Source organism: Muntiacus reevesi, chromosome 13, assembly GCF_963930625.1.
Source record: "Muntiacus reevesi chromosome 13, mMunRee1.1, whole genome shotgun sequence".
Taxonomy (NCBI): Eukaryota; Metazoa; Chordata; class Mammalia; order Artiodactyla; family Cervidae; genus Muntiacus; species Muntiacus reevesi.
Window position 1 is genome coordinate 30,788,923 of NC_089261.1, and position 13,437 is coordinate 30,802,359.

A 13,437-nucleotide genomic window follows, 5' to 3' on the forward strand; every position below is an offset into this window, starting at 1 on the left:
ACAGGATATATGTTCATGGAAATAATATGCTGAACACTGTGATATCAGAGAGGTTTGTGTTTGAATCTTTTGTGTACTTGATATGCTATACCCTAAAATGAGTGAAAAAACTATAGAAATAAAGCAACAATATTTTTTCTGGCATTGCAACCCTAACGGGACCGTGACTATAGGGTTGTGATGCATTTGCAAGTTAATGACATATTTTACAGTAGAATCTCATCCTAAAGAAAATGAACCATTTATGTTTGTTAGTAACTCTGTTCTATAGTTGAGGTTTTGTTTATTAATATCCCCTTAGAAATTTCCCTACAAAGGTCTGCTGAAATAAAGGAAGTCCTAAAATTTGGAAGCTTCAATATTGGCCAGAGCTTTCCTCTGCAGTTCAAGTCTTTCTACTTTAACTCCAGAGCCTGGTGGTGGGTACAGCGCTAAGAGCTGCAGACAGAGGTGGAGCAACTTTTGAAGGAAGGGGACAGCCCTTTTCCCCAGTGTATAATGTTCATTATCTAACAAAGAATCCGTTGAAGCGATGGGCATCAACACTGTAAGGATATTTTAACCAATTCTGTTTGTAAAAATGCCCTCCTGCTTGTTTGTCTTAATTCAGATGCTAAATATCAATGGCTAAACAGAAAGTGGTCTCACAATCTGTAACTGCATAGAAGAAAAATCACAGCCATATAAATACTCCTTAAACTCTCCAACCTCCAGGGCTATGTGCTCCTTCAGCTTGTTTTCTCATCTCAGTTTTCAGCTTTATGGTTCCCATTTCTCATGTCTGTGTGTTCATCTGCATTCTGCTGCCTTCCATTTCTGTAAGGTCTCATTATTAACGCTGTAAGTGGTATTTACTGAGATTAATAGCAGCATTACCCAAATCATCAAATAAATGCAATCTTCCTCTTTTGAAGTTGTTACAACAATCATTTATTATATCAGTTTATATGCTACTGCTGGTGACAACTGAACTAAGACCCTCAAATCAGTGAGAACAGAGGTTTGTTGGAGGCAAAGTGGCATCTGCTCTACGATTATGCTTAAAATATTTGTTGATTTCTCCATTCAATTCCTACCTTTGACTGAAATCTGTGGGTTTTTATAATAGAAAATGTAAACTGTTGCACTCATGGGAGAAAATTAGGTATTATGATTTAGCAATCTATGTGCACATTTTGTCTCATCAGAAATACATAAGAACCCTTTCATGGAAATAAAGCCTGCTTATACAATCCATTTTCTTCAGTGTAGACATGCTTTGTAATTATACTAACTATTGTTACACTACAATCCATGATCCTGCCAAACTTTATGTTTTTTAATAGTAGGCTTCAGCTCTGTTTGAGCAACACAGTTATACCTGTCAAGAAGAAAGTCATATTTGGGATCAGCTAAAAGAGCTTAATTCTGGTCCTTGGAAATTGCTTATCTTTGTTGTTTTAGAACAATTTTATTTTATATATTTTCTTCTATATGTAAATTTAAGTTTCTTTTCTTAAAACTTGTCTTAGTTTACTATTCTGTACATTTTATCACTTTTGTTATTAACTTTCCAACATTGTTTCATTTATTATAAGATAATATTGACATGCTTGCCCCATTTTTTTGGGTCTGCTTTGCATCTTAGATACTCAAATCTTGAAATATTTAATTTCTTCGCTTGCTATTCATCTTCAGGGTTTGTGCCCTGTGCTAGGCTAAATAGTTGTCCCCTAAAGAGGAACATATTCTAATCTTTGGAACCCGTGTTATTTTACACAGTGAGAGACTTTGCATCTGTGATTAAATTAAAAGTCTTGCAATTCAGATTATCCTGATCATCAAGTGGGCCCAGTATAATCACCAGAGTCCTTAGGAGAGGAGACAGGAGGGTAGAGTCAGCAATAGGAGATGTGATGTATCCAGTGCAGTGGGGGTGACATGAAGAGGATGCAGGTGAAAGGATGCAGGCAGCCTTGCCATGCTGGGCAAAGCAAGGGATCAGACTGGCTGCTCAGACCTCCAGAGGGAACCAGCCTGGACCTCAGCTCGGTGACTCTGATTCTGATGTTCTGAACTCCAGACCTACAAGGTCAAGATTGGTCTTGCTTTAAGCCACTGACTGTTGCTAATAGTTAGAGCAGCATTCAGGAACTGATACACATGCTGGTGGACACTAGTTAATAAATTTTTCCTCCCAAATTCTCTTGGAGGATTATCTGATTATATATGACTTTCTCCCAAATGCTGCTAGAGGGCTCTCTGATTTTGTACATTACTGTTTCCATATATGGACATGCCAAAATAACCAGTCGTTTCTTGTGTGCAGTGATTACTAAAAGTCTCACTGACTCAAGTTAATCATCAAAAGGACATAACTAGAAAGAGAAGCTATGTTTTTATTAGTTAGTATATACTGTATTTCTGTCTCTTTTGCTTGTCAGTTACTTTTTAGTGGATTTACCTCAAAATGAAGGTAAATCATTTTTACTCTCTTTCTTCTAGCAGTTTTGTTCAGAAGCTTTGGTGATTTGACATCATAAGTCAAAGTATTTTACAACTGGCTTTTGAACAACTCGAACTGTGTGGGTCCGCTTTTACCATTTTCACTATAGTACTATCTGTGTACTATAGTACTATATGAGCTATGGTTGGTTGGTTGGCTTAATTCATGGATACAGAGGGCCAACAATAAAGTTACATGTGGATTTTTGGCTGCATGGCAGGTAACCTCTACTAACCCAGTGTTTTGCAAGTCACCTGTCTTAGACAATCAGGAAGGATGAGAAATGCCCCAGTTTTACTTCCCTTCCTGTAATTTGTCACTATCAACTGATATAGAAAATTTGCACCATAAAATAAGTGGTGTAAATAATGCTGAACCAATCTCCTAATCTTTCAAAATGTCATGGAAATTAATTCTTCACTGCTGTATTTAACAGAAATATATTGAGGACTTTCTGTGTATCTGATCTGGCAGATTGCAATACTTATGGAGGTTATAGTTAAGGTGGCTGCGTTGCACCACATGGCAGGCACCCCCAATCAAAATGGAATATTGGCATAGATCTAGAAAAATTTAGATAGTCATATGGTGCTACAGAATAGTATTTAATAAAACTTTTAAAAATGTCATATTGAGGAAAATAAAGTGTAACCTAAGAATTTTTACTGACGTTTTGTTAGCTTGCAGTTCTTGCATGAAACGTCTAACCTCACTGAGGATTAAACTTAAGTCCTTTTCAAACCAGGCTTGCTTGAAAAACAAGGTCTGTTGCCAGAACTTTAAATGTAGTGCTGCCGGACACCATGAGATTTGATCTTGTTTGTTTCCATGAATGCCATTTTTTTTATCATAAAGAAAACAAAAGAGTAAAAATTGCATATGTAAGAGTTAGGTAAAAATTGCAAGTAACCATGCTAGCTATCCTAACGATAACACAAGATATAAAGCAGTTCTTAAAACTAAAATATCATTAATGAAACAAACTAGTTTTCATGTCTTCTTGTGAAATTTTTATTGCCTTGAGAAGTAGCTTAATTTGGATGTTAATTGGTACTGAAAATCTTGGAGAACATCCATTTTCCAGATCATGACTGTTAGTGTGCTATTTGTGATGAACAATGATAGTATTTGTCACCAAGTTCTCTCAAAACAGTTAAGTAATTTTCCAGTGATAAAAGAAATCTGTTTCTCATGGGAATTTCTTCATTGCAAAATAATATGATAGAGTTGTAATTATAATGACTGAGTAATTGAAATTGAAAATAAATAGGTTTCCAAATTAGTTATCTTAACATAGAGCATTTGAAATGCCAATAACTAGCAATTATTTAGAAGTGCTCATAAAAAATGAATCAAAGCATACTAACTAATAAGCTTTTATCTTCTAATGAATGTGAAGCCAAAGCTATTAATTTGAATTGTAAAAATTTTAAACACTCCTTGTATAAACTTGCAGCAACTTGTATTCACTATAATAGTATGTAGCTACGTAGCTAATAGAATAGCATCTTGGAAGGACTTTCATAATGAGATAATAAATTGTAATGACCAAGAATAATACAATGAAGTAACTGATTTCCAGTTTTTCAGTGATGCTCATTCTAAAACAATTCTGGAGTTCTATTAAGAAATAAAATTTGATACAAGATTATAGTAGAGAGTCCAAACTAATAATATTTCGAGCTTATACCAGTGCAGCTGGAAGCAAGAAGAGTTCATTTCAGTAGATGCTCAAGGCACAGTTTCAAAATTTGTGACCTAGAAAGGGGTTACTGTTTAGTATAATTGTAGGTCAGTTGGCACAGTACCGAGCAAGTCCAATGAATTACAGTATAGGCAGGATTTTTTTTTTTTTTTTTGAAGCAAAAAGCCCATTAACCACTATTACCAACATTACAAAAGAATAGCAACATGAGTATGTCCCAATAAAACAAAATGCTTCCTTAGCACATAATATAGTTAAGTGTACTTCATGTACTTTATATATGCTTTCTCATTTATTCCTTATAAAAACCCTGTGTTGTGGGTGTGTTATTTTATCTCCATCTTATAGATGGAATCTTTGCTCCCCTCTTAACCCTCTGTCATCTTGCTTTTGCTATATGCCACTCTGCGGTGCTGTGTTTAGTCGCTCAGTCGTGTCTGACTGCGATTCCATGGACTGTAGCCCGCCAGGCTCCTCTGTCCTTCCATGAGGGTTTTTGCTGAAATCGTTAATGGCTTCCTCATTTGCTGGAAGTATTCAATTTGATTGTATTTGACCTTTGATAGTGTTTGCTCTGTTGACCATCTTAAAGCTTTTGACTCTGGTTTGGTGAAATCACATCCCCAGGGTTTTCTACCTTTTCCCAGACTTCTAGCCAGCCCTTTAAATGCTTTTCTTCCCCAGGGTTTGCTTTGCCTCTATATTCCTGCTCTAAATAGTAATACTGGGCAAATTCTTCCTTAGTCCTGATTTTTAGGGGATAATGTTTTCAAGGTTCATTCATGTTGTAACATGTACCACAATTTCTTTCCTTTTTATGGCAGAGTAATAATCCATGATGTAAATGTATATACAACACTTGGTTTATCCATTCATCTGCTGATGACACTTGCATTGTTTCACCTTTTCACTATTGTAAATAACACTGCTATGGAAAAGGGTGTACAAATATCAGCTGTAGTCTCCTCTTTTAATTTTTGGGGGCACGTGCCTAAGAGTGGAATTGCTGAATCATATGGTAATTCTGTGTTTCACTTTTTGAGAACAAAGCACAATTTTTAAAAGGTTGAAAAAACTACTTATTGTGAAGACATGTCAGTGATTCATTTAACTCATTAAAGAGGGAACCAGCATCCTGATTTTAGCAGCCACACTGGCAAAGTTGCATGGGAGCTGCGCCTAAATAATGCTGGAAGACTCTTGTCAGTATGTGGCAACGTCTCAACAGTTACTTCATTTTTATCCAGCCCTGTTTCTAGAGGTGATTTGTGGTATCTAATAATAACAAAAATGCAATGAAGTAATTGAAATAGTACTAAATGTTTAGGAGCCATACAATGATAGTTATATCAGCAAGTGGGCTATGCATTAATTCAATTGGTTATAACAGGGATCCCCAAGCCCCCAGGCTGGGGACCAGTACCAGTACTTGTTAGGAATTGGGCCACACAGCAGAAGGTGAGCAGCTGGTGGGGGACAAGAGAAGCTTTATCTGCCACTCCCCATTGCTCACCTTATGCCTGAACCACCCCGCTCCCCGCCACCTTCATGGAAAAATTGTCTTCTAGGAAACCAGTTCCTGATGCCAAAAAGGTTGGGGACTACTGGGCTGTAGGGCTTAGCTTTTAGTTCCCTGAATGCCGGACAAAAAGGAAAACATGACGATAGGCTTACATTGTATTTCCCAGTAATAGGAAGCATATACAAAGACCTTTTGTAAGGCAGTTAGATCAAATATGCCTAGCACACAGTAAATACCTGTATGATGATATTATAGTTTTATATGGATTTATCAAATAAAACATTAAATTAAGAAATTCATCTTCAAAACTTTCATATCATGATCACTGACTGAAGTAAGATAACATGGCATTAATAACAGGCTTATAAAAGATATATTGGCACTGCTATCTGACCCTTAAATATAAGTTTAAGACATGGTATTTTATCACAATACCACGAATGCATATTTGAAATACTGAGGATTAAAGATGCAATTTTTGATGATTTGATAAGACACAGTAGTTATGTTGTTGTTTAAGTGGCTAAATTGTGTCTGACTCTTTTGTGACCCCATGGACTATAGCCTGCCAGACTCCTCTGGGATTTTCCATGGGAAATTCCGGTCCATGAGATTTCTCAGGCAAGAATACTGGAGTAGATTGCCATTTCCTTCTCCAGGGGATCTTCCTGACTCACGAGTCCAAACCATGTCTCCTGCATTGGCAGGCAGATTCTTTACTATCTGAGCCACCAAGGAAACCCTCCGCACCAGTTAGAGGAGGTAATAAAATAGCTTTTAGTGTATATACTTTTGGAATACCTATCATTTTGACGGATCATTCAGTTCAGTTCAGTCGCTCAGTCGTGTCCGACTCTTTGCAACACCGTGGACTGAAGCAGGCCAGGCTTCCCTGTCCATCACCAACTCCCGGAGGTTACTCAAACTCATGTCCATTGAGTCAATGATCCCATCCAACCAGCTCACCCTCCATTGTCCCCTTCTCCTGTCTTCAATCTTTCCCAGCATCAGGGTCTTTTCAGATGAGTCAGTTCTTCACATCAGGTAGCAAAAGTACTGGAGCATCAGCTTCAGCTTCAGTCCTTCCAATGAATATTTGGGACTGATTTCATTTAGGATGTACTGCTTGGATCTCCTTGCTGTCCAAGGGATTCTCAAGAGTCCTCTCCAAGAACAGAGTTCAAAAGCATCAATTCTTCTGCACTCAGCTTTCTTTATAGTCCAACACTCACCATATATGACTACTGGAAAAACCATAGCTTTGACTAGGTGGACCTTTGTTGGCAAAGTGATATCTCTGCTTTTTAATATGCTGTCTAGGTTGGTCATAACTTTTCTTCCAAGGAGCAATGTCTTTAAATTTCATGGCTGCAGTCACCATCTGTAGTGATTTTGGAGCCAAAAAAATAGTCTGTCGCTGTTTTCACTATTTCCCTATATATTTGCTGTGAAGTGATGGAACCAGATGCCATAATCTTAGTTTTCTGAATGTTGAGTTTTAAGCAAAGTGTTTCACTCTACTCTTTCACTTTCATCAGGAGACTATTTAGTTCCTCTTTGCTTTCTGCCATCCTTATGGGATGGTGTCATCTGCATATCAGAGATTATTGATACTTCTCCCAGCAATCTTGATTCCAGCTTGTGCTTCATCCAGTCTAGCATTTCTCATGATGTACTCTGCATATAAGTTAAACAAGCAGGGTGACAATATACAGCCTTGCCGTACTCCTTTCCCAATTTGAAAACATTCTGTTGTTTGATGTCCAGTTCTTTCTGTTGCTTCTTGACCTGCATACAGACTTCTCAAGAGTCAGGTCAGGTGGGCTCATAGTCCCATCTCTTGAAGAAGAATTTTCCAGTTTGTTCTGATCCACATAGTCAAAGGCTTTGGCATAGTCAATAAGAAAGAAATAGATGTTTTTCTGGAACTCTCTTGCTTTTTGGATGATCCAGTGGATATTGGCAATTTGGTCTCTGGTTCTTCTGCCTTTTCTAAATCCAGCTTAAACATCTGGAGTTCACCGTTCATGTACTGTTGAAGCCTGGTTTGGAGAATTTTAAGCATTACTTAACTAGCGTGAGAGATGAGTGCAATTGTGCAGTAGTTTGAGCATTCTTTGGGATTGCCTTTCTTTGGGATTGGAATGAAAACTGACCTTTTCCAGTCCTGTGACCACTGCTAACTTTTCCAAATTTGCTGGCATATTGAGTACAACACTTTCACAGCATAATCTTTAAGGATTTGAAATAGCTCAATTGGAATTCCATCACCTCCACTAGCTTTGTTCATAGTGATGCTTCCTAAAACCCACTTGACTTTGCATTCCAGGATGTCTGGCCCTAGGTGAGTGATCACACCATTGTGATTATCTGGGTCATGAGGACCTTTTTTGTGTAGCTCTTCTATGTATTCTTGCCACCTCTTCTTAATATCTTCTAATTCTGTTAGGTCCATACCATTTCTGTCCTTTATTGAGCCCATGTTTGCATGAAATATTCCCTTGGTGTCTCTAATTTTCTTGAAGAGATCTCTAGTCTTTCCCATTCTATTGTTTTCATCTATTTCTTTGCACTGATCGCTGAGGAAGGCTTTCTTTTTTTTTTTTTTTAAATATTATTTTATTAGTTGGAGGCCAATCACTTTACAACATTTCAGTGGGTTTTGTCATACATTGACATGAATCAGCCATATAGTTACACGTATTCCCCATCCCGATCCCCCCTCCCACCTCCCTCCCCACCCGACTCCTCAGGGTCCTCCCAGTGCACCAGGCAAGAGCACCTGACTCATGCATCCCACCTGGGCTGGTGGTCCGTTTCACCATAGATAGTATACATGCTGTTCTTTCAAAACATCCCACCCTCACGTTCTCCCCCAGAGTTCAAAAGTCTGTTCTGTACTTCTGTGTCTCTTTTTCTGTTTTGCATATAGGGTTATCGCCACCATCTATCTAAATTCCGTATATATGTGTTAGTATACTGTAATGTTCTTTATCTTTCTGGCTTACTTCACTCTGTATAATGGGCTCCAGTTTCATCCATCTCATTAGAACTGATTCAAATGAATTCTTTTTAACGGCTGAGTAATATTCCATGGTGTATATGTACCACAGCTTCCTTATCCATTCATCTGTTGATGGGCATCTGGGTTGCTTCCATGTCCTGGCTATTATAAACAGTGCTGCGATGAACATTGGGGTGCACGTGTCTCTTTCAGATCTGGATTTGAGGAAGGCTTTCTTATCTCTCCTTGCTATTCTTTGGAACACTGCATTCAAATGGGTTTATCTTTCCTTTTCTCCTTTGCTTTTTGCTTCTCTCTTTTCACAGCTATTTTGTAAGGCCTCCTCAGACAGCCACTTTGCTTTTTTGCTTTTCTTTTTCTTGGGAATGGTCTTGCTCCTAGTCTCCCTTTCTAGTCCTTTTTTTTTTTTCCATTTATTTTTATTAGTTGGCGACTAATTACTTTACAATATTGTAGTGGTTTTTGCCATACATTGACATGAATCAACCATGGATTTACATGTATTCCCCATCCCGATCTCCCCTCCCGCCTCCCTGCCCATCCAGTCCATTTTAATTCGCTGATTCCTAAAATGTCGATATTCACTCTTGCCATTTCCTGTTTGACCACTTCCAATTTGCCTTGATTCATGGACCTAACATTCCAAGTTCCTATAGAATATTGCTCTTTACAGCATCAGACCTTGCTTCCATCACCAGTCACATCCACACCTGGGTGTTGTTTTTGATTTGCCTCCATCTCTTCGTTCTTTCTGGAGTTATTTCTCCACTGATTGCCAGTAGCATATTGGGCACCTACCGACCTGGGGAGTTCCTCTTTCAGTGTTGTATCTTTTTGCCTTTTCATACTATTCGTGGGGTTCTCAAGGCAGGAATATTGAAGTGGTCTGCCATTCCCTTCTCTGATGGACCACATTTTGTCAGAACTCTCTACCATGACCTGTCTGTCTTGGGTGGCCCTACATGACATGGCTCATAGTTTCACTGAGTTACACAAGGCTGTGGTCTATGTGATTAGTTTGCTTAGTTTTCTGAGATTGTGGTTTTCAGTCTGTCTGTCCTCTGATGGAGAAGGATAAGAGGCTTATGGAATCTTCCTGATGGGAGAGACTGACTGACGGGGAAGCTGGGTCTTGTTCTGATGGGCATGGCCATGCTCAGTAAATCTTTAATCCAATTTTCTGTTGATGGATGGAGCTATTTCTCACTTCTAATAATATTATTAGATTTCATTATTTAATAAAAGATAAGCTATTATCTCTTCCTGTTTAAATATTTGCATTTTGATTTGAAGTTGATGATCTGTTTCATTTTGATCATATCAAAAGGCTGTGGACAGATACTGTTTTGTGAATTTTGAATACTTGAAAATAAGGATGTTTAAGCCCAAAATGGTTTACACCTTGGACATTTTTGTGCATATTCTCAGTTCAGCATCTAAAATTAAAATCAAAAGACCTGAGCATGATGCCACAATGCTGAGTTTGTCTTTATATACAACAACCCAATGTGTGTCAGAATGTCATTTCACTGGCAAATAAATGTATTCAGGTGTTAAATATGTTTCTAGGGTCATATATTCTTAGCATCTCTGTGTCTTGATATAATTCAACTTTTACAAAGTTGTAAAATTAAAACTTTGGAGAGAGGCAAAAAACTGAGGTAAGCAGCTGCTTAGTGGATTTCCAAATCTTTTTCTACTATTGTTGAATATAGCATAACATGTACAAATTTTGTACATACTTTTGTACATACTTTCTACTCTTTTGCATAATCCAAATCTTATTTGAATATCTCTCTAATCCTTTACTTGTATGAGTTATTGAGGATAATTTTTCTTTTCTTTCTCGAATATGTATATAATCCAGTGTTATATGTATAGTTTTATTTTTATTTATTTTACTTTTGGAGGAGGAAATGGCAACCCACTCCAGTACTCTTGCCTGGAAAATCCCATGGACAGAGGGGCCTGGTGGGCTACAGTCCATGGGGTCATGAAGAGTTGGACACGACTCAGCGACTTCACTTTCATGCATTGGAGAAGGAAATGGCAGCCCACTCCAGTGTTCTTGCCTGGAGAATCCCAGGGATGGGGGAGCCTGGTGGGCTGCCGTCTATGGGGTTGCACAGAGTTGGACACGACTGACGTGACTTAGCAGCAGCAGCGTTTTACTTTTATTGAAATATAGTTGATTTGTACTGTTAATTTCAGCTGTACAGCAAAGTGATTCAGTTATATATATATGCATATTCTTTTCATATTCTTTTCTGTTATGGTTTATCACTAGATATTGAATATAGTTCCCCATGTGCTGTAAGTAGGTTCTTATTGTTTATTCATCCTATATATAATAGTTTGCGTCTGCTAATCCCAAACTCCCACTCCATGCCTCCACCACCCCCCTTGTAGTTTTATATACATATAAATTATTTTTGTAATTTGCTGTTGAGTAAAAGACAAGTGAAATATTTTCTATTGGCTTTTTATTTATTTTTAACTAAAATTTATCCTACTTTCAGGGGAAGAATAATGGTAATATTTAGCAGTTCATATGCTTTTATGACAATACCAACTAACTCCCTGGTATAATTAGTGTTTGTGTTAGGGTAAAGCAATTATGGTCAAGTACTGAGATGGCATTTGAACTTGCAAATTTGAACATCCTCTTAGCATATATGTAGAGTCATTAGAAAGACACAAAATATGCGCGAGCTATTGTGATCCTAGTTGATGTTAGAAGAGCAAGCATGTTTGTGCTGCTAATCTTTGAACCCTTTTTATTCTGGTGCTGAATGTATTCTTAAAAATAGCAGTAAACACACACATGCACGCATAATTTTTTCCAGGATTATAGAGTCAACATTTTCCTGAGGCAAAAATGGAACGATCCCAGGTTGAAGCTCCCTAGTGATTTCCGGGGCTCGGATGCCCTGACCGTGGACCCTACAATGTACAAGTGTCTGTGGAAACCTGATTTATTTTTTGCAAATGAAAAAAGTGCCAATTTTCATGATGTCACCCAGGAAAACATCCTTCTCTTCATTTTTCGAGATGGAGATGTCCTTGTCAGCATGAGGTACTCTTTTTATGGCTTATATTTGTGGATTTATATTTTTCTTTAAAAATTAATGTGTCGCTGAGACCTATGTTAAACGAGTTCTAAGATCTCTGCTTCTGCTTTCAGGTTATCTATTACTCTTTCCTGCCCTTTGGACTTGACCTTGTTTCCCATGGATACACAGCGTTGCAAGATGCAACTTGAGAGCTGTATGTAAATGAGACCCTAAGTGACTGTAGGAATAAAATGCTTAAAATTTCGAGACCGTACTCACTACTAATATCATAGATAACAATGCTGAAACTAATGCTTTTGATTGCAAATAGGCATTAGAACTGGAGAAGGGAAAGTCTACCCACTCCAGTATACTGGCCTGGAGAATTCCATGGACTGTATAGTCCCTGGCGTCGCAAAGAGTTGGACACGGTTGAGAGGCTTTCACTTCACTTCATTTCAGGCATTAGAATGGTAGCTCAGAAGGTAAAGAATCCACCTGCAAATGTGGGAGACCTGGGTTTGATCTCTGGGTTTGGAAGACACCCTGGAGAAGGGAATGGCTACTCACTCCTGTTTTCTTTGCCTGGAGAATTCCATGGACAGAGGAGCCTGCCAGGCTACAGTCCATTGAGTCCCAAAGAATCATACATGACTGAGTGACTTTCAGTTCACTTCAGGCATTAGGATAATTTATGTAGGGAAATTATAAATTTTATATTTTAATATTTTATATTTTATTAGAATTATGTTTTACTATATAATTTGTACTAAGATAATCTTTTTGATATTTTGTTTTGGCATTTTATTAGTTTTTTTATTTCAGTTAAGTTGTTTAGGTGTAGTTTGTACAATTCTAACTTATTCCAATTGCCATCTCCATCTGAATGAGTAATATAGGCAAGACAAAGGAGAAAATGATGTCTGTCCTAATAACTTTTCTAATGTTAAAACTACATTTTTCACAGCAGAAAATTTGGAAAACCCTGAAAAAAAATATTAACTAAATTTTACCAAGCATTCACTTTCTGTGGATCTATAAAAAGATTGTTTACAAAATTGGATCTGGGATTTTCTTTGCTTCTGTGATCATGTATTTTTCAGTTTCTGGAAGATATATTAGATGGCTTCACCAAAAGGATTAGCTCTAAAATATGGTAAATTGCTATGAAGTTTGTCACGTGAAAAGGAAAGCAAGTAATAAAACTTGACAAACTAACACTATAATGTAAGAAGACTTCAGCCTGAATACCCTTATACTGTGTCGTATTTCTACAGAGAAAAACCTTATAAAATGTATTGTATGTACTTGATACGCTTTAAAGTTATTTAGTGGTTATTTGTTGCTGTTGCTATTTATTTTTAATTTACTGAAGCTGGATCCTAAATTTGAGCAATATTTATTGCTTTCTGACTATAATTTGAGATTTTGCAGATGTAAGTGTATGTATGTACTAAGTGTATGCATGTACATTATGAATGTGTTGTATATGTGTGTCTGTGTATCAATATATATTTGTATAAATTTCAAATGTATATATATATTCACTTGTTACTGTATACACTAAAGTATGGCTTTTAAAAATACAGGCATGTAAGAGTTGAATGGTAGGCTATTACATACCATAAACCCATGGGCCCTTGAATT

The 13,437-nt window shown here is 37.3% G+C and overlaps 1 protein-coding gene across 1 annotated transcript in view; it reads left to right on the plus strand.

Annotated features, from left to right (window-relative positions):
• The window catches only part of GLRB (glycine receptor beta), a 90,267-nt gene that overhangs the window by 45,675 nt on the left and 31,155 nt on the right, over window positions 1-13,437 (plus strand). Inside the window, exons 4-5 of the mRNA XM_065904532.1 lie at window positions 11,584-11,813; window positions 11,922-12,004. Of these exons, the coding sequence (XP_065760604.1) occupies window positions 11,584-11,813; window positions 11,922-12,004 (313 nt within the window). The remainder of the gene's footprint in view (window positions 1-11,583; window positions 11,814-11,921; window positions 12,005-13,437) is intronic.